Below are 18021 nucleotides of genomic sequence, written 5' to 3' on the forward strand. Positions count from 1 at the left end.
ACAATCTAGAAAGACGACAACGGGAGGCAGCTGGGGTTGGTCCCTACAAACCATGAGGTTATGGCATGGTTTCCTACAGGGTGTTTTTCCAGAGAATGGCTGACTCAGCTTGGCTCCTCAGCTGCACTGGAGGGAGACACGGTCATCGAATAATAGAATCATAGAATGGTTTGTGCTGGAAGGGACCTTAAAGAGAATCTGGTTCCAATCCCACTGCCATGGGCAGGGACACCTCACACTAAACCAGGCTGCTCAAAGCCCCATCCAACCTGCCCTTGAACACTTCCAGGGATGGGGCTTCCACATGTTCCCTGGGCAAGCCCTTCCAGTGTCTCACCACCCTCCTAGTGAAGAATTTCTTCCTAATGTCTAACCTAAACCTATTATCTTCCGTTTTAAAGCCATTCCTCCTTGTTCTATCACTGCATGTCTTGTAAAAGGCCCCTCCCCAGCTTTCCTGGAGCCCCTTCGGGCTCTGGAAGGCCGCTGTAAGGTCTCCCCAGACCCTCCTGTTCTTCAGGCTGAGCAGCCCCAGCTCTCTCAGCCTGTACTCAGCGCAGAGCGGTGCTCCAGCCCTCTGAACACCTTCGTGGCCTCTATCTGTATAAAAGTCCGGGAGGCCAAGAGGTTGGTTTCAGAGGGGCCCCGCGCTGCCCCCTCAGAAAGCCTCTCCCCAGCGCCGGGCTCCCCCGCACCCCGAGGCCGGGCTCCCCCGCACCGCTCCCCAGCGCCCGCCCCGTCCGACGACGGCCCCTCCCCAGCCCCGGGAGCAGCTCCGGGAGGGCTGGGCCACCTCCCCGGGCGGGCACCCCAGCAGACCCGCCTCTCCACCTGGGGCCCAGCGCCGAGCACCCACCCCCCCTTCCCGCGCTTCCCTCCGCTTTGTGCGGCCCCGGCGCCTTTCCCGCCCGCCCGCCCGGCGGCAGCCGCCCCCGCTCCCGCCCCCGCTCCCGCCCCGCCGCTGGGCTTGCGGGAGGCTCTCGGGGAGCCCCGACGATGGAGCCGGTGCCGCCGCCTCAGGAGCCGGCACCGCGCCCTCGCTCCCACACGGTCACGACCACCAGCAGCTCCTTCACCGCCAACCTGTCGGCCAGCTCCAGCACCCTCGCCTACGACAGGGAGTTCCTGCGGACCCTGCCCGGGCTCCTCATGGTGACCGAGATTGTGAGTGGCGGGGGGTGGCCCTGGAGGAGCCGAGCCGGGCCGGGGGGGGAGGGTCGGTGCCGGCAGGTGTAGCGGAGGGAAAGGAGGGCTTGGAAATGCGGGGGGTGGGCACAGCTCTGCCACCTCGAAACTGTCGGCGAAGAAAAAAGTAGCCCGGGGCACACGCCGCCCCTTGGGTCTGCCTCCGTGTTCGCGGTGTCAGTGCATTGGTTGTGTATACTCCGTGCTTTAAAGTGCAGGATAACCATGACCGAGTTAATTAGGCAACTTAACGTAGTTTTGTGAGTCAATAATAAAAAAACAAACGTTTCCTTATGCCCTGAGTGATCAGTTGCACCTGTGCAGAGCGGGATGTAAACTTACACCTTTCAGTTCTGGTAGTGATCTTCCTTTTCGCAGGTGCTTCACGAGGTGTAAGCGAACGTGCCGACGGCTGGGCAGTGTGGGGGCTTCTGGCCGCTTCCCTCAGGGGCAGGCAGTGAGCAACACAGCCTGAGACCCCTCTGCAGGCCTGCCCGCTCCCGGTGTGCTCAGCAATACGTACTCGGCATCTCTGCTTGAAAAAAAAAATTAAAAAAAAAAAGCCTTTCTTTTAAGTCTGCTCTTCTACGCTATTAATGGTTAAGGAACTTAAAAGAGCTGGTTACCCTGTATTTTGAATTTCCTGTGATGGTTTTGCTTTGATGATACTGGAAGGATTCGTTTCTCTGGCCAGATTAATTTTCAAGGCTTGAAAACGTGCTTCCGCCAGAGCAGTGGCATGACTCTTGGTTTTGCAGACTTCGAAGTTAAAATAACCAAGTGACGCTTCAGGCTGACCTGCTGTGTAGGAGCAGCTGCCGTGCAGGCAAGGGATGGTGAGAGTGTGAAGTCAGAGCCTGCTGTCAGCTGGTACCTTGCATCCTGGCATGGTTAGGATGTCTGGTGATCTTTAGTAGGTAGGTGGTTGTAGGCTTGTTTCAGTTGTTAAATACAGGAGATGCTTTTCACTGTCAGAGTTGTGGTAGATCTGTGAATAAAATCTTGGGTTCTGAAAGAAAAGCTGCTTTCTTTTCCACACTTTTTTCAGTTAATTCATTGAAACAGAATTATGAAGTTTTCTTCTTTCTGAGCGATTCCAGTGTGGATTGTTAAGGGAGGTGCCCAAGGCTTTCCACAAGCCCTCTGGAACGTAGTATGTTCAGCCTGGCTGTGAGTACTGCTGCACTACTTAAATTTAGCTACATGACCACAGGGCATGGACAGGCTTGCTTACTCCTTGTTGGAAGTGTGCTTTCTAGTTTGTCTTGAGAGGTGATGATACTTGTCTAGCTTACCTTTCTAAACAGAGTGATCATGGTTTTTAAGGGGACTTTGTTTCCTATCAGCCTGACTTCTGCAATAATTATAAAATGTTCTCCAGATACCATTTTGAGATGCTTGAGTCCATTGATAATTGATATTTAGAGCCAGCTTCAGTTTAAGTTTCATAAGCACTTGAGAACATGTTTACTAATGCCAGAGAGAACCTCAGCACATCCTGGTTTTTTTTGGCTAGTGCAGGGTTGTGCCTGCACTACAGGCTTCCACGTATGTGTTTTTATTGATCAGCGATGTCAAGATGTGCAGTTCCTGACCAACTCAAAGGAGCTTACGGAAGTCTCTAACGTAGATGAACTTAGACTGGTTTGTGATGATGTATTTGAGAGAATGGAGGGCAATTGTAGTACAAAGTTGAAAGTAATAAGGCAGGTCCTACAGAAGTAGGGTACTGCTAAATACTGCCTTTGAGGAAATACTTCTGGTTCTTAACCCCACTTGTTTTGAAGCAGGTAGAGTAGATCTTTATCTGTGAAATTAAAGGGAAAGAGGAACATATTGGTGAATACCTTGATGTGGAATTAACTGAAATAAAACCAGTTAGTAAAATCAAATGAGTGAGTTTGTGCATGTGTATATATGTTTGGCACTGTTTTTTGGTAACACCTTTTTCACCAGTTCTGTATGTTTTGGTTTGTATTGTTTTGAGTTTTTTTAGTTTGTTTGTTTTGGTTTGATTTTCCTGAGAAAAAAACATGCTTTAGGAGAGTGTGACTAGCTTTGCACAAGATCTCTCTTTCAAAGTTGACTGTGAATATTCAGCAGTAATGGAATTGTGTACCCTAAATCACTCAGTTCCTGCCTATTCCAGTAATCCTATATATATAAAGTTGTGGCTTGTCTGCACAGATTGGCTCTTTAGGGTATTTCTGACCTGCAGTACTGATCCTCCAGCTCACAGCACAATCCTTCTGTTAAGGATTTGCAAACCTATACATGGGACAAACTCACATGTGTCTGCATTTCAGTCTGGGGAGTTTGCAGCCCGATAAGTCATTTTTCAGGCTAAGCACCGAGCTCTGAAGTGTAACAGCTGTGATAAGAGCATATCTTTGCTTCTCCTCCCTCTGCTCTGGAGACATCTGCGCGATGGACAGGGAAGAGGCCTGCATTTAGTAGTATCTGTTATCACCACAGCTAGTCATCTGCCAAACGCCGTGTTCTTTGGATATTATGTTAAAGCTGAGCTAGGGTGTTAAAAAACAGCACTGAATGTTCTATGAGTTTGCACTGTGGGGCTGCATAAATATTTGATTATTGCTTCTGTCAGTCTTGAGTGCAGTCTGTGACTTCTGGCTTGGAAACTGGAGCTCCCTTCTCCATAAAGGCAAAGGGCAAATCTGTGTTGTTCTTCAACCAAAGAGAAGAGCACAAAGTTATCACCTTAATTAAATCTTTCAGTCTCTCAAATGAAGGCTCTCAATCAGGTTTTGCTCTTGCCTCCCTAATTTGGGTGCTGTGAAGATGAATTAACTGCTGTGTGGATTTCCACATGTGTTGGTAACCAGCCTTCTTCTGCACCCAGAATGTAGTTTAGTGGCATAGTAATTTCAGTTTAATGGCTCCTACTTAGAGATTCTTCACAATACTGCAAAACACTGGTCCCCTATTAACTCAGTCTGCTGTTTCTAATTTGTTAAAAATGAGTTAGCTTTATAAAGACAGGTTTTATGATGGATCAGGTATTATCTGTCCTTTACATAGCTCTTTAAAGCCAGCACAAATGTGGGATAAGGTTCACTGTGCATGTTTAGCAGTGATGGAGTCATGTACCCAAACCTAGTTCAGTTTAATTTTGTAATGCTGCTAAGTTGAAGTTGTTCATATGAATGAACACAGAGCGGCAACCTGAAGCATAGGCTAAATTACCTGGTGCTGACAGATTTCCATTGCTTTCTACATCTGCCTCCTTGACCAGAGGGGTGCAAGGTTTCCTGCCACTTACTGGGTAAGAACTCGGATCAGTTTATTTTGGTGCAAAGAGCAACATGGAAAATGCCACTGGATTTCTGAGAGAGGCCTTTGGAAACTGGCATAAAACACAGGTTTGATGTGTGGAAGCTTATCCAGATTACTTACATGCAGAAGTCATGATGCTTGCTGAACGGGGCAGGGGCTTCTGACTTAGGAGACTTGGATTCACTAGCCTTATTTGGCTAGTGACTGCTGACAATTAATTTATCTATATCTTTCTAACTTCACTGAATGACTTCTACGTTCATGGAATATGGACACAAATCTTCTTAAGACACACTGAAATATATTGGTGAAAAGTAGCACGTAAGAGGTGTTACATTAAGTCTTCAATTCCGATGTGGATCACCTGAGTTGATACTGCAATAAAAATATGTCCTATAGATCATTGATGCTCATTCCTACAGTGTAACTCACCCTCCTCAAGGAGGATTTATATTTTCAAAAGAAGCCAGTATAGCGATTTCCAGAGATGTCTTTTGAGTGTTTCTTTTGTGTACAGTGATGGCCCAGAAAGACTATATGTTTGTCTTCCTGGCAGTTTCATGGCCAAGATAAATGGTGGCTAGTGATACCTTCTCACAGTTTTAAATCATTTTCTGGAGTCAAACATTATGGATCACTTTGCAGAAGTGGAGAGTTTTGTGGTTGCTATGGATGTAGTTATAAAAATATTTACTTTCTAGGAGAAGGACATTGATTCCTGCAGACTGTTGCTTCACACCAGTCTGTTGCTAGATACAGTCTCTCATGAAACTTGCCCTACTAATTTAAGGCTTGTATTGGCTATTTATTCTTGACAAAAACACATATTACATAGCTTGAAAAGGTTTGGAAGGTTGTTATGCTGCTGTTGCAAATGAAAGCTTGTAGTGGAGTAAATTTTAGTAAATTGTAATTATGGGTGCATTTCTTCATGCAATTCTATGCAGATTATTCTTTGAGCGAAATAGCAAAAATAATACGTGTACTTGAAATAGAAGCCTGATAAGAGGTTATTTACAAATGCAAGACCTTTGAAGGATTAATTGAGAAAAGAAGTCTTGTTGACTTTGTTTATTTTACTAGAGTGGTGAGCCTTAAAATATGAAAGAGATGTTGAAAATGTTGTCAGATTTAAGACACTGAGGTTACCAAAACCAGAACAGCTGTAGATGTTCAAGTGTTTCTTCAATAGGCTTCCCTCCCTTTTTTTCTAAGAGGTGCATCACAATTTTCTACAGGTACTGACATTTTAAATTAAGTTAGCAATAAAATCATATAATTGTTAAGAAAACCAGAAGCAATACAGTAGGACCATCTACTGTGAAAAAGTAAAAAATTGTACTTAATTTTTTAAAGCTCTCATTGCATTTAGCTTTTTCTTTTAGGCTTATGGCCTCTCTGACTGCAGTTCAGAGTTTTGTGTAAAGATCTCATGCTTTTCCTTCGCCCCCAGTTCACTGATAGCCCTCAGAAACACAGAGGGAGTTTCATAAAGCCCCTTTCCTCATCTGAGAAACAGCAAGACTTTCTTCTGTCAGGAGCTGCAGAGATTATTTTTTTTTCTGTTTTGTTTTGGTATTTTTTCTTATAATGCAATTTTTACTCCAGGCATTTCTGCTTGCCATGTAGTTGACAACACTGAGGCACCTTCTGATGTGTTGAACAAGTGCTTTGCCTAGAGGGGGTGTACGTAGCATGGTCTTAAAACAATTCCTTTGAATTACTGAGTGAAAAAAGTACCTCGTACTAGTCAGTCACTTCATCTTCCTGTGCATGAATAAGAAAACTCAAAATATATAGTCTAAGCTCTCTCCTTTGCTCTTGATCAGGTAATACTCTCACTGAAGTCAGGTTTCTGTTGTCCCTTTTTTAGGTGCGGTTGTTCCATTGCTAATCCATAGTGAAACTGTCCTTTGTGTAGTGGGATAAACACATCTATAAGATTTCCATCTTCCTCTAGGATCATATAATTGTTTAAAGTTCTGTTTCCTTAAATGTCTTTGGTTTCCTGGGCAAGATCAGAGTGTTTCCTAGGGAAGAGAGAACTGTTTGGGGGAGACAAGAAAACAGAAGATTTGGAAAGTGTTGTCTGGAACGTGCTCTAAGTACAGACAGAAACAGTATTAGGACTGACGTGGCAAGAGGGTGAAGATGCCTTTCAGACTAAATGCAGATATTTTGCAAAAGGTCAAAAATGCAGAATATTCTCATTACCTCAAGGTTAAGGTGGAACATGTATAAAATGCCATTACGTCTACATGAGAAGAATGCTTTAGAGACATACTTAAACATCGACTTTGTTCTTGGGTGAATAGTGAATATAGTATCATTCTTTCTCCCTCACACCTCCCAAACTCTAGGAAACAATTTCTTTTGTACCTACAAAAACTCTTATGCAACCCAAAGCTAATTTTAAATAATTTTTTTGGCCTTCAGTACCCTGTGTCTGCATGTTGGTGAAACGTACTCCTCCCATTAGTCTTAATGGAACAGGTACAGTTTCTTAGGTGCTTAGCTTTAGCGTGATGCTAGGCTGGGTGTGTGACTCAAGAGGATGAATGCTAAGGCTAAAACCATCACGTTTTGAGGAAAAAAGTTAATGATGGAGTTGCAAGAAACTGGGACTGCATCCCTGAAAACTGCCTTTTTCCAGCTATGCCAGCTGGTCCAATAAAAATCACTATTGAAGCTATGGAAGACCTTTATTTATTTATTTCCCCCCAAGAAGTCCCACATATGTGGGTAATTGTGCTGTGGAAACTGAATTGCTTGTCAAGACAGGGCTATTGTGACATACAGCAAATGATAGACATACTGTATTTTGTCTTAAAATGAATAAAAATCCTGGACTTTTCTGTGTCCTTTTCCTCTGTAATTGTTTGGGGTTTTTTTGTTGGTTTGGGGGTTTTTGTGTGTGTGTGTTTTGGGGTTTTTTTTCCCTTTTTCCTTTTTTTTTTTTTTTCCTCTCCTCCTGTTATATTATTTTTTCCCTCTTTCTGCACTGGGATTCCTGCCTTCTTGAAGTAATTTATTTCACACTGTTAAAACTTCAAATTAGAGAATCTTAAAGTAACATATGCCTACCTTAAAAAAAAGTCTGCCATGCTGTGTATGGTGAAGAGGTATATTTGTTGGCAGTGTAGTAAGAATGTGAGCAGGGAAAGGATGAAGACAAAAAGGTTAATTTACTATGAGTCACACAGGACACTTGCAAAATCATCAATGGCCCCCAAGTTTCCAACTCCTCATCTTAACCATTAACAAAGTGCTGCTTCTACAGCAAGAGCCAGATGCCTTTCACTCCCTGCCCTAGGATGTTGGGAGCACTCCTGCATACCTGGGGAGCCTGTGGATGTGTCTGTCCTGTGTCCTGCACCAGTTGCATCACAACAACAGGCAGGGTTAGAGCAGTGGTGGCTCAAGGGTTCTTTGAAATAAATGGAATTCTTGAAACCACAGCAAAACTCTCTCTGGGACCCTGAGCCCTTCTGAATGAGAAGCACAGAGGGAATTGTGATGTTCTGGTCCTGTTTGGCTAGTGCCTTCTCATTCAGCCTGTTCTCTCCTGGAAATAATAGTGCCATATAGCTAGCTTCTCGTGGTCCTGCTTTTTATTTAGGTATATAAAAAGATATAAATATATACTTATGTATTTATTTATAGATATATATTTTTATATATTTATACATATCTATATATATATATTTATATCTATGTGTGCATTTTATTAGCTTTGTTTTTCTTTTGGGTAAAGTACGTATTTTAACAGTGTGATGTTCCTGCACTTGTTCCTGTTTCAATTCCAGAAAAGCAGTAGAAAGTGTGTGCTTGCAGAGAGGAGGACCAAGCCCTATTTTCTAAGGTCAAATAACAAATAGATTTTTAGCGTCCATCAGACCTTTGGCAAAGTAGTTCTGTTCATGTGGCCTGAGCCAGTTCCTGTGGAAGCTGCTGGCACTGATTCACTTCTGAAAGGAGCAGCTCAGGTTTAGGACTGTTTAAAGCTCCAGTGAAGGAGAGACTTGAGTAAGGAAAGAATCAAGTCATTGCTTTCAGTGGGAGCTGTGTCTGATCCAAGGAAGGCTTGGTGTTAAGCTTATGTTAGTGAACTGAAAGAGGCCGGGGTCTGGGTTCCACATTCATTACTACTGGATCCAGGCTTTGCCAGATCACTGTATTTTTGCCAAGTTAGAGCACCATATCGAGTGTTTACACTGCTTGTTTTTGCAAGGAATGGGTGTGCAGATGATGCTGATGCAACTGCAAGTTTGCTGAGACAGAAATCTTCAAAGCTAAACAAAAACAATTCAAACAAGTTGGCATCATTAGAGGGATGCTGTTCCAGCAGTTTGTCCTGGAGACCCACAATGGTTTTGGTCCAGTATGAGTGTTGCTAAAATCACGTTTTGTAGAACTGAGTAAATGCGGTAATGATAAACAAAGTGTTGTCAGTCTTTCAATATATCATATCTAGTTACAAAGAATAAATATATCGGAAAATGCCAGGTAGGACAGGAAAGAGGCCATGTGGGGAAAGCAGTTTCTTTGATCATACTTGCATTACTGCTGCTTGTGTTTAGCTGATGGCCTGATGCGAACAACTTGAAAGGAGACCTGTCAACAAACCTCTGCTTTGTACCTGAAAATAAGACTGGTTTGTGTCATCAGCTCTAAATGTGACTATGTCCCGATGTTGATTTAAATATGCTAAAGGTGATGCTCTTTCTTATAGACTCCACTTATGTCTCCTGAAAGCAGGACGGCCACTAACAGGGTCCCCTTTTTTTTCCCCCTTTGTTTGTGTGTCTAGTGATTACATGAAAGAGTACCTTTAATATGTATGTAGCACTGTGCCCAAGGCTGCAGATCCTGCAGCAGGTAATAGCTGAATGTGGCAGCACAGTTTTGAGAGGAGTATGAGGAACTGTAGCTGAAATTTAAAAATGGAGACACAGAGTGTTCCAGGCAGGCCTTAAGCACTGCAGGGCAGGGAAGCGGGCAAAAAAGCCTCCAACAAAAGAAAAAACCTCTGCAACGTATCTTTAAAATGGCACTTCAGCTGATAATATCAGCCTTGTCTCCAACTGGAAGCAGCCACTGTAGTCTGAAAAGGATCAGGTGAAGGGAGGGTGAGCCCGTGGTTGGATGCCTGCTACTACTGCTGTGGATTGGAAAACACAAACAGTGATGTGTGCTGGAGAGGGTGGTGCTTTTGTTCAATTCTTAGAGGGGATAAAACCACACAAAAATGACAGCATCTGCCTTGATTAGTTTTAATTTCTAAAGATGATGTATGTACGTTGCTGCCAGTAACATCATACAGTTTCAAAGAGTTTGCATATGTGTAGGCACATACCAAACCATTAAACAAAATTAATTATAGCTGAAAACCTTGGAAATTAAGACGTGCCAGAATTGATGTCCACCCTGGCTTTGTTGGTTTGCAGATTGGATTGTTTACCAGATACTGGCATTCAGTCCAAACCTGTGTGATCACATTCTTTTTATCAAGAAACTTCTCTCACTGTCATTGCGCTGGAGAGCTTATCTGGGAATTCCTGAGATGTTGTGCATAAAGGAGGAAAGCATTCCTGAATAAGGAAAGGGATTATCCGGAGAGAAAAAAGATGGTCTCCTGGCTAATTGTTTCCTTGGAAAGCCTGATTTTTATCTTCTGCTTGCACTGCAGGGTTCCTATGGGATGCTAGATAAGGCAAGTAAGCCTGGTATTTCAGTGTGCTGGCTTTTTTCGTTACTTTCTGGATCCCCAACTTTGCATCTGAAATGCAAAAGAAATGATTATTTGCAGTTGTAGCTGAAGTCTGTTCTGAACAGGCAGAGTGAAGTGCTGTGGGGAAAAAGGAGTTTTCTGGTGAAATTTGGCAAGAAGTAATTTTGACCTTAATTTTAGTGCACTGTCTGTAAAATTGGGATACCATACTACTTTATCTCCCAGAGATGTGTTTAATATTTTACTAATCACCTGTGAGATAATTCAGATAATGAAGTATTTTTGAAGAGCCCATGTGGATACAAAACCCTGAGTTGCAAGTTGGGAACAAGTCTGCAGGTCACATAAGTAAACAAGGAGAAAGCAAAGTAGTGGAAGGCATTAGTTCTGGAGAAGACTCTCTCTTCTGTGGCTGCAGGCAGATGGTGTTGTGGAGAAGGGGAAAGTCTGCGGTCATGTAATTACAGACTATACCATAATGTATACTTAACTAATGATAGAATGAAGATGAGTGAAGAACTTTATTTCCAGCATTGTTGCATACTTAGCAGAAAGTATTTCAACATATGTTTGTGCATGTCTGTCTCTTGTGCGCTTTTCTTCCTCTTTGTCCCAAGTCCTATCTTTCCAGCTCTTTCAGTTGCAGGGTTGGTGGGTTGTTTTTTTTTCTGTGCCTTCATTCCTTCAAGCCTTCTTTGCCTGGTAGCTCAGGGCAACTTGCTGAAGGCTTCTTTTGCATTATCTTCATCCAGACCTCTTCTTCAGGCTTGACACATAATCAACATAGAAGATTAAGAATTTGGCAAAATGGGGTCTGTTGAGAAGATGTCAGGCAACTGAAAGAACAGGCTCTGCTTGGTATGAGACATCCATCTTTAATGGTTTTAAAAAGCTGTGGGTGTACAAAACCATATCAAATATTGATATATTTTAGAATAGTATTTAGATAGTATTTTAGAAGATTTGTGATATAGGTGGTTATTAGTGTGTATTGTGATGTTTGATTCTTGCATTGTGGCAGGTGTTTTCTTTTAAATAAGCTAATGTTTTTGTCTGAGCCATACACATATAAAGCAGTTGGACAGTCTTGTTTTTGTCAGACCTACAACTGTCTGAGTGACAAAGCACTGGAACAGCCTGCCCAGGGGGGTTGTGTAAGAGTATCCTTCTCTGGAGATGTTCAAGACCCACCTGGATGCAGTCCTGAGTAATGGGCTCTAGGGGATTCTGCTTTAGCAGGGGAGTTGGACTAGATGATCTCTAGAGGTCCCTTCCAGCTCTGACAATTCTGTGGCTCTGTGATCTTGTAATGACCTCAATGAAATATTTTATAAAAAGGCTGAAAAGTTCTTCTATGTGGTAAATTCAGGATACATGAAAAAGCAGGATCTCTGTTGGGATTTCTGATGTGTATTTCAAAGCCTCACCATGTGCCTAAGCCATGTTCATTGGACTGTGCAGTACAGTTACAACAGGTATTTGCTATTGTGGCTTGCCAGTTGACCTCCAAGATGAAAATATTTTTCCTTCTCTGTGGTATTGTATAGCAAGTACAAATGAATATAGTATTGGTGTTCTTTTTTCTTCTCCAAATTCACAAGAGTTTGGCTAATGTCACAGTTTGGATGTCATGTAAAATTCCTACTGGACAGAAAGATAGTTGTCATTGAGAAACCATTATATCTTGTTTAGGAAAACCACAATCCTTATTTTACTGTTTTGAGTAGAATTTTGCATTAATGAGACTTGATTTTGAAAAGCAGTGTGCAAGAGGAAAGTAATGACCTACTTGAAGAGATGTCCTCTTGTGGTCCATTTTCTGTTTGAATTATGACTTCCATCTGAAGGTCTATAAAACCAGTTTTGAACATATTACACAGACTTGTAGAACTGTAATTGGATTATGAGACTCACCAAGAGTGGAATAATGTTAAATAGCTTTTAATGTTGCTAATTACAACTTCATTGTTCCAGTCAGTATATTTAAATAATTTTTCCTGTTTATCTTCTCAGCAAAAAGGGTAGGAATCTTAGCCAGGAGAATAAGGCTTTTAAAGATATTTTTCAAACTTGGGGTTTCTTTCTAGACTTTGGCAATAATGAACGAAGACCAAACACCTACCCAAAGAACTTGGCATTCTTTTTATGCAGTAATGGGACTATCTAGGTGATGTTTGCCTGAAGTAAGCAAGTCAAGATAATGTGTCAAAGGTGAGATGGGGTCTCTTAGAAAGTGTTTTACTGACTCAAGTTAAAATTAAACAGATTACTTAGCAGTAAATGGAATGGAATTCTCTAAGCTTGGTTACATCTAATTTATACTTTCTCATTAAGCTGAACAGTGAAATGCTAGCCTCAAAAAAGCCCAAGCCAACCCACATCTGGGCTAATTTGCACATTAAAAACTAAGATTTCTTTCAAAATGTCCCTTCAACTTAGGTTTAAAAAAAGGATGAGGTGCATTTTAAAACATTACATAATCTTGCATAGACAGTGTACACAAACAAGAAGATGCCCCTGAGAAGAGGTGCAAATAAGACTCCAAATGAGTCAATGGGAACGAAGCCAGACTAAGATCTAATGTAGACGAAGGGTATTGTTTTGAAGAGATGTTTACTGAATCAGTTTTTGATGCCATTAAAACCTGTTGCAAACTTCCCATTGACTTCAGTCATCCCGACATCCCTGCACATGAAATAAAAAGAACATGAAAGCCTACCTGTTGTGAAGGCTGTACACACTGATCGGTGCTGGTAGTGTTTGTCGGGCCCTTAAAGATCAGCAGCTCCTTTCCGACAGTCATTTCCTATCCACTTGTTAGCATGTGGTAAAGGGGCAGCTCTGTACCCTCCCTTCACTACTGAAGAAAAGTGCGAGCGCAGAAGCTTTCCCTGCTTCCTTCATTTGCCAGCTCCAGATACCTCTGTGTGGAATACTTGCTATCAAATTAGACTGAGATTAGAAGACACCTAATTAACACTCCTTACCTGGTTTTGTGTTGACCTACTGTGCTAAAACTGACCTTGGGAAAATTATAGGCACAGTTAACCTACGTATCCCCAAGATTCCCTGCAGTGTGCCTGTTTCATCTGTCAGTTCCTTTGGCTTGAGCAGCATAGCTGACAGATGATAAAAGGGGAAGCTGTGCAGATGTATTCCTCAGACATGCCCTTTTGTAACCCAAAGGTCTAATTTACATATTTCTTTAAAGCTCCCTATGGTCATGGGTCCCACAGTGCAAGTAGGTATCTTATTTTGTGATGAAGCATTAGTCATTTTGTTAGATTCACATCCCTGTAGCCTTATGATACTATTAAATCCTAGATGTCAGAACAGCTCAACATCACAAATGTCAATCTAAATATGTTCTGTCCAACAAATGAGTGTCCCCCATGGCTTTCCTGCCTTATCACTGGATTATCAAACGACACATGCCTTCTCCTGTGTCAAAGGCAAATTGCTATGCATGCTGTGTTTGTCCTTTTCCCTTTGTGTGAACTAGCAAAGCTCCCCGCTAGTAATGCCTTTCAGTGGCCTGATTCCTTTCTGCTTTCTCGGTTTTACTTGCTAAGACCTGAAATACTGTCGGCAGTAGGAGGTGACATTACATTCCTCGATGTTTATGCACACTTCATGACAGCGAGCTGAGTTTTCAATGTGTGTGGTTTTGAGCGTGTTGATCTAGGGAGAGTTGGTATCTTGAGGAAAGGGGTACCTGCGAAATACTGTTTTTGTGGTCAGATTTTTTTGAGTTCTCTGAAGAAATTTCCCTCTTTTATTTGAAAGTACTAATGTCATGCTTTGGAGGGAAATGGTACTAAGTATCTCTGACTGCATACAGACTTTTTAAACAAAAAGCTGCCGTAGACACAGCCTTCCCTTCCCCCTTCAGTGGGAAAACAGGAACTTCTGAGCAGGAGGTAAATAGCTGAAATACTGAACAAAGAGTATTTGAACAAAGGCTGGTAACACCTCTTTATTGTATCTGCCCTATTGTCATTCTAGGGAAGAAAATACCAGGCAGAATAAAGCTGTGTTCCAAATCTGAGGAAGGAGAAAGGGAAAAGGTGTGGAAGTTAGCTAAGTAAATATAATTTAGTTGGTTGTGTATATTTGGGATGGTGTAATATAAACAGGACTGCAGGAAAAGGCTTAGGTTTTTCAGAAGAATTACTGGGGTGGGAAGGGAGCCTGCTGCCAGAGCAGAGCATGCCCTTAGCCTGTAACCCTCAGCTCCTTGGCTTTTGTTTCATTACCTAGAGCTCTCCTCCTTATAGCCTTGTGTGTGCTGCATCATCTGCTGCTTATAAATTGCAGGTCAGATGCAGAAAACCTTCAACAAAGTCTGTTGCTGCATTTTTGGATATTGTTGCTGCCAACTGCCTGCCGGGTCAGGTCGTGGCTGCCACCACCAAATCGGCAGCTGACCCAGTCACAGTCTCTGTCACCTTAAACCACAATGAACTGTGGCCTGAGTGCTGCAGAGGCAGTTGACTGGTGAGCAGTCGCAAATTTGGTACTGAAGGCTGAGAAGGTGACTGCCCTCTAGTTGTCTGCCTGACTCATCTGGTAGTGGTTGATGGTGTCTGTAGCCTTGTCCTCTCTCCTCACAATTTAGTCTATGCCTATGCATGAGGTGACCTGATCTGCTGAGTCAGCTTCTGTAATGCCCCGGGGGTTGGGAGGAGGTTGGATGGGATGGAGAGCAAGAAGTGCTTATATTTTAGACCAATATTTTGATCTCCTGCTGAAGAGGTTTGTCTAAATTTTAGGACAAAATTCTAGCCTGTGCTGGGCCTGGGCACACTTTGCTCGATAGGCTTTTGGTTTGTACCAGTTTCAGGCTAACAGCTTGCTATGTCTCCCAGAGTAAAGTGCTATGACTGCAGAGAAGCTGGAATGAGAATGCATGGAGAATAACTTCCACTATGAGGTGTGAATGCTCTAAACACTTGGGAGCATGGAGATCCATTTAGTCGATAGTAATTCCTGTAGTTTGCAACAGTTCTGACATCTGTGAACTGTATTGGAAAATCAGATTTAGAGAGAGAAATAGAATTGAGTATGCTTGAAAACCCAAAATCTATTAGCTGTATTGTGGGGACAGTGAAGCATAAGGGCATGCAGAGAGAGCCACAGCTACAAGGGACATGTTCCTGCTTTTTTCTTGACTTTTCTGTGTTTGTGTATTTCAGGAGGTAAATACAGTAGTTCTGATTTCAGGCGGTAGCTCTGAAACACGCACAGCTGACAAGGTCTCTGCCTTGCTGTTCACTGCAGTTCATAGTTCAGCATATGGTGATAACCCAAACCAGTGATTTCTTTACTTCAGATACACTGGGCAGTAAAGTGCGGTAATTCAGGAGCAGCTTTGTGTGCCATCATCCTTGCAGAGCAGCAATCTCTGGCAGAAAAGCAGAGCAGATATCTGAGGGACATCAAATGCTTTCTGTTCACTTTCTTAAATCTGAATAAGAATGTCTTCAGGCCCTGATTTTATTTTTTCTTGGAGATTTTTTTTTTCTCCTAGCACCAGTAAACTGGTATTTGTAGCCAGTTGTTCTGTTGTTTACGTAAGGTCCATTGAAGCAGTTGGAGAACATTATACTCTGCCTGACACACAGGCATACATACTTAATTTATGACTTTCGTAGTTTGAATTTCAAGTGTTGGGTATTCCATGGAGCTTTGTACTTTGTTCTCTTATGCTGCATGCACCACTTGAGTATTTATTACAGAGAGCAGACAGGCTGTTGGAAGTCCTTCAGGCTTGTGGACATTTTTCTTCTGAACCTTAAAATAAAGTTATGGAGCATGTTAACAAGGGCTTAAATAAAAGAATGAGTGATCCACAACATCTGTTTACATGTTTGACCAATTAGTTTTCTTCCTTTGGCATCAATGTTTTCACTTCCATATAATTCTTCATCTTAAAGTTGCTTTTGTACCCTAAACTTCTCTGCAAATGTTAATTGTGGGGCAGTGGTAACAACCCTTAAAATGGTCTCTCGTTGAAAATTTATTTCTGGATTTTTGCTCTTCCTAATTACTTAAAAGTAAACTGTTTAAACTACTACCATGAAAAGAAAAAAAGAGAGAAAAAGATAAAAACCCAGCAGCATAGCTTGTTGTCAGAAGCAATGTTAGTATTTGTGATTATCTCTTCTTCCTCTCTGTCTTGTGAACAATTTTAAATATGGCTCTTAAAAAGTTACCTTTGATGTATCGTGACAGATGGAGGTTTCAGAAAAGGACATTCCTGGAAACTGACCTCAGACTAATTCAAATGAGAAAGTGGGGCTGAGGTTTTTAAACAGTTAGAGTACTGGGCATTATGGCAGCTTATTTAGAGAGAAGATTAATGTAATCATTGCAATGCCTATGTCAAAATGCCAAAATGTCATCTCTTTCCATAAAGGATGTTGTAGGTTGAAATCTTCTACCATTGCCTGTGTGGCCAAAATGATCCTTTCTGACTGTGAAATCTGTGAAGAAAAATGCCTCCAGAAAAGCATATGCAAATGTTAAATATTTATAGGCATGCTGTTCTATGTTGTTAATGCAAAATGTATTCAGGAAATAAACCAATTTTGCCAGACTAGAAAAAGTATTTTTTTAATGAGTTACCTCTGCAACATGTGGGGCAGTCTTTGTAAAATCCTGATCTCTACCTTAAAACATGGGTAATAATTCCGTAGGTTTTACCCTAATATTGAAACTCAATATAGAAATAGTCAAGACGTATAATAAGCTTCTAAATATGCAAACAGCAACAACAACAAATCTGGATGCAGTCTTATTTTCTTATGTTTTCTGTTTGTCAGGCAAGGGGAACTGTTAAAACTTTTGGTGACTACAGGATTTTGTCTCCCAGTGAATGAAAATTATGTATTCTGATAATCACCATTTCTGTGGTGTTCAGCTGGAAATTAAAAGATACTTTCATTCTAAAAATGAAAAGAATGTTTTTGAATTAGCAGTTAATATTTTCCTCATGTTTGAAAGGATGTAGAATGCAGCAGTAGCCTTTCCTAGTAGATACTGTCTTTTGATTTTTCCATTGCATCATACTTGGCTTTATGATTGTGTATCCTAACTACAGGGCAAAATAGAAGTTATTCCCAAAGAACTCATATACTTTCTATTTCAATATAACTACTAAAATTTGTGGAACAATGCTGTGTGTCCGCTAATTATAGACATCTCTATTTACATGGCCTAACAGGAAGGTGGAGATGTAAAAATAGCAACAAAGAGCCAGTGATATTATTAATAAAGCAGCTGTATACAGCATTGTTCTCTTCAAGAACATAGACACCAGTTAAACAAAGTGGACTACATATCAGTCATAATTCATTGTTAGGAATTCTCTTTTAAAAATAGTTTACCTTATTAACGTACAAACGATGGCAGAATTATTTTGTGTCTATTTTCCATGTAGGTGTAATGTTAAAATGTTAGAAGTAACTTAGTATGTTAAGTGTAACTTACACAAATCATTGCCATTTATAGAGAGGGTGGTATTTTTCCATTCTCAGGAACTGTATCCCTGCAGGGAAGATGGGAGAACGGAAGCTAGTGTGCTATAAAACTTCTTCCAAAGTAAAAGTTTGTATGTAGATAGAAGAGGCAAGATGAAGGTGGAAGAACACATAGGTAACTCAAACCTCTTTTCACTGACATGAATTTATTAGAATAAAAAAAGCAATTTCTTCCCACCATCATATTCCATTAAGGAAACAATGGTAGTTGTAGTCACCAAAAAAAAAATTAAAAAAATAGCCACATTGAGGAAGACACATTCAGCC

General features: G+C 41.6%; 1 protein-coding gene across 3 annotated transcripts in view; it reads left to right on the forward strand.

The window, feature by feature from the left end:
- The first annotated feature begins 927 nt into the window (after nucleotides 1-927).
- The window catches only part of CMTM8 (CKLF like MARVEL transmembrane domain containing 8), a 35538-nt gene continuing 18444 nt past the window's right edge, over nucleotides 928-18021 (forward strand). For 2 of the 3 annotated variants that reach the window (XM_051612917.1, XM_051612918.1), the window contains exon 1: nucleotides 933-1164. In XM_051612917.1, the coding sequence (XP_051468877.1) occupies nucleotides 997-1164 (168 nt within the window). In that variant the 5' untranslated portion in view covers nucleotides 933-996. Of the gene's footprint in view, nucleotides 1165-18021 lie in introns of all 3 variants that reach the window. The other variant, XM_051612916.1, reaches the window with a different exon arrangement.

Source organism: Apus apus, chromosome 2, assembly GCF_020740795.1.
Source record: "Apus apus isolate bApuApu2 chromosome 2, bApuApu2.pri.cur, whole genome shotgun sequence".
NCBI lineage: Eukaryota > Metazoa > Chordata > Aves > Apodiformes > Apodidae > Apus > Apus apus.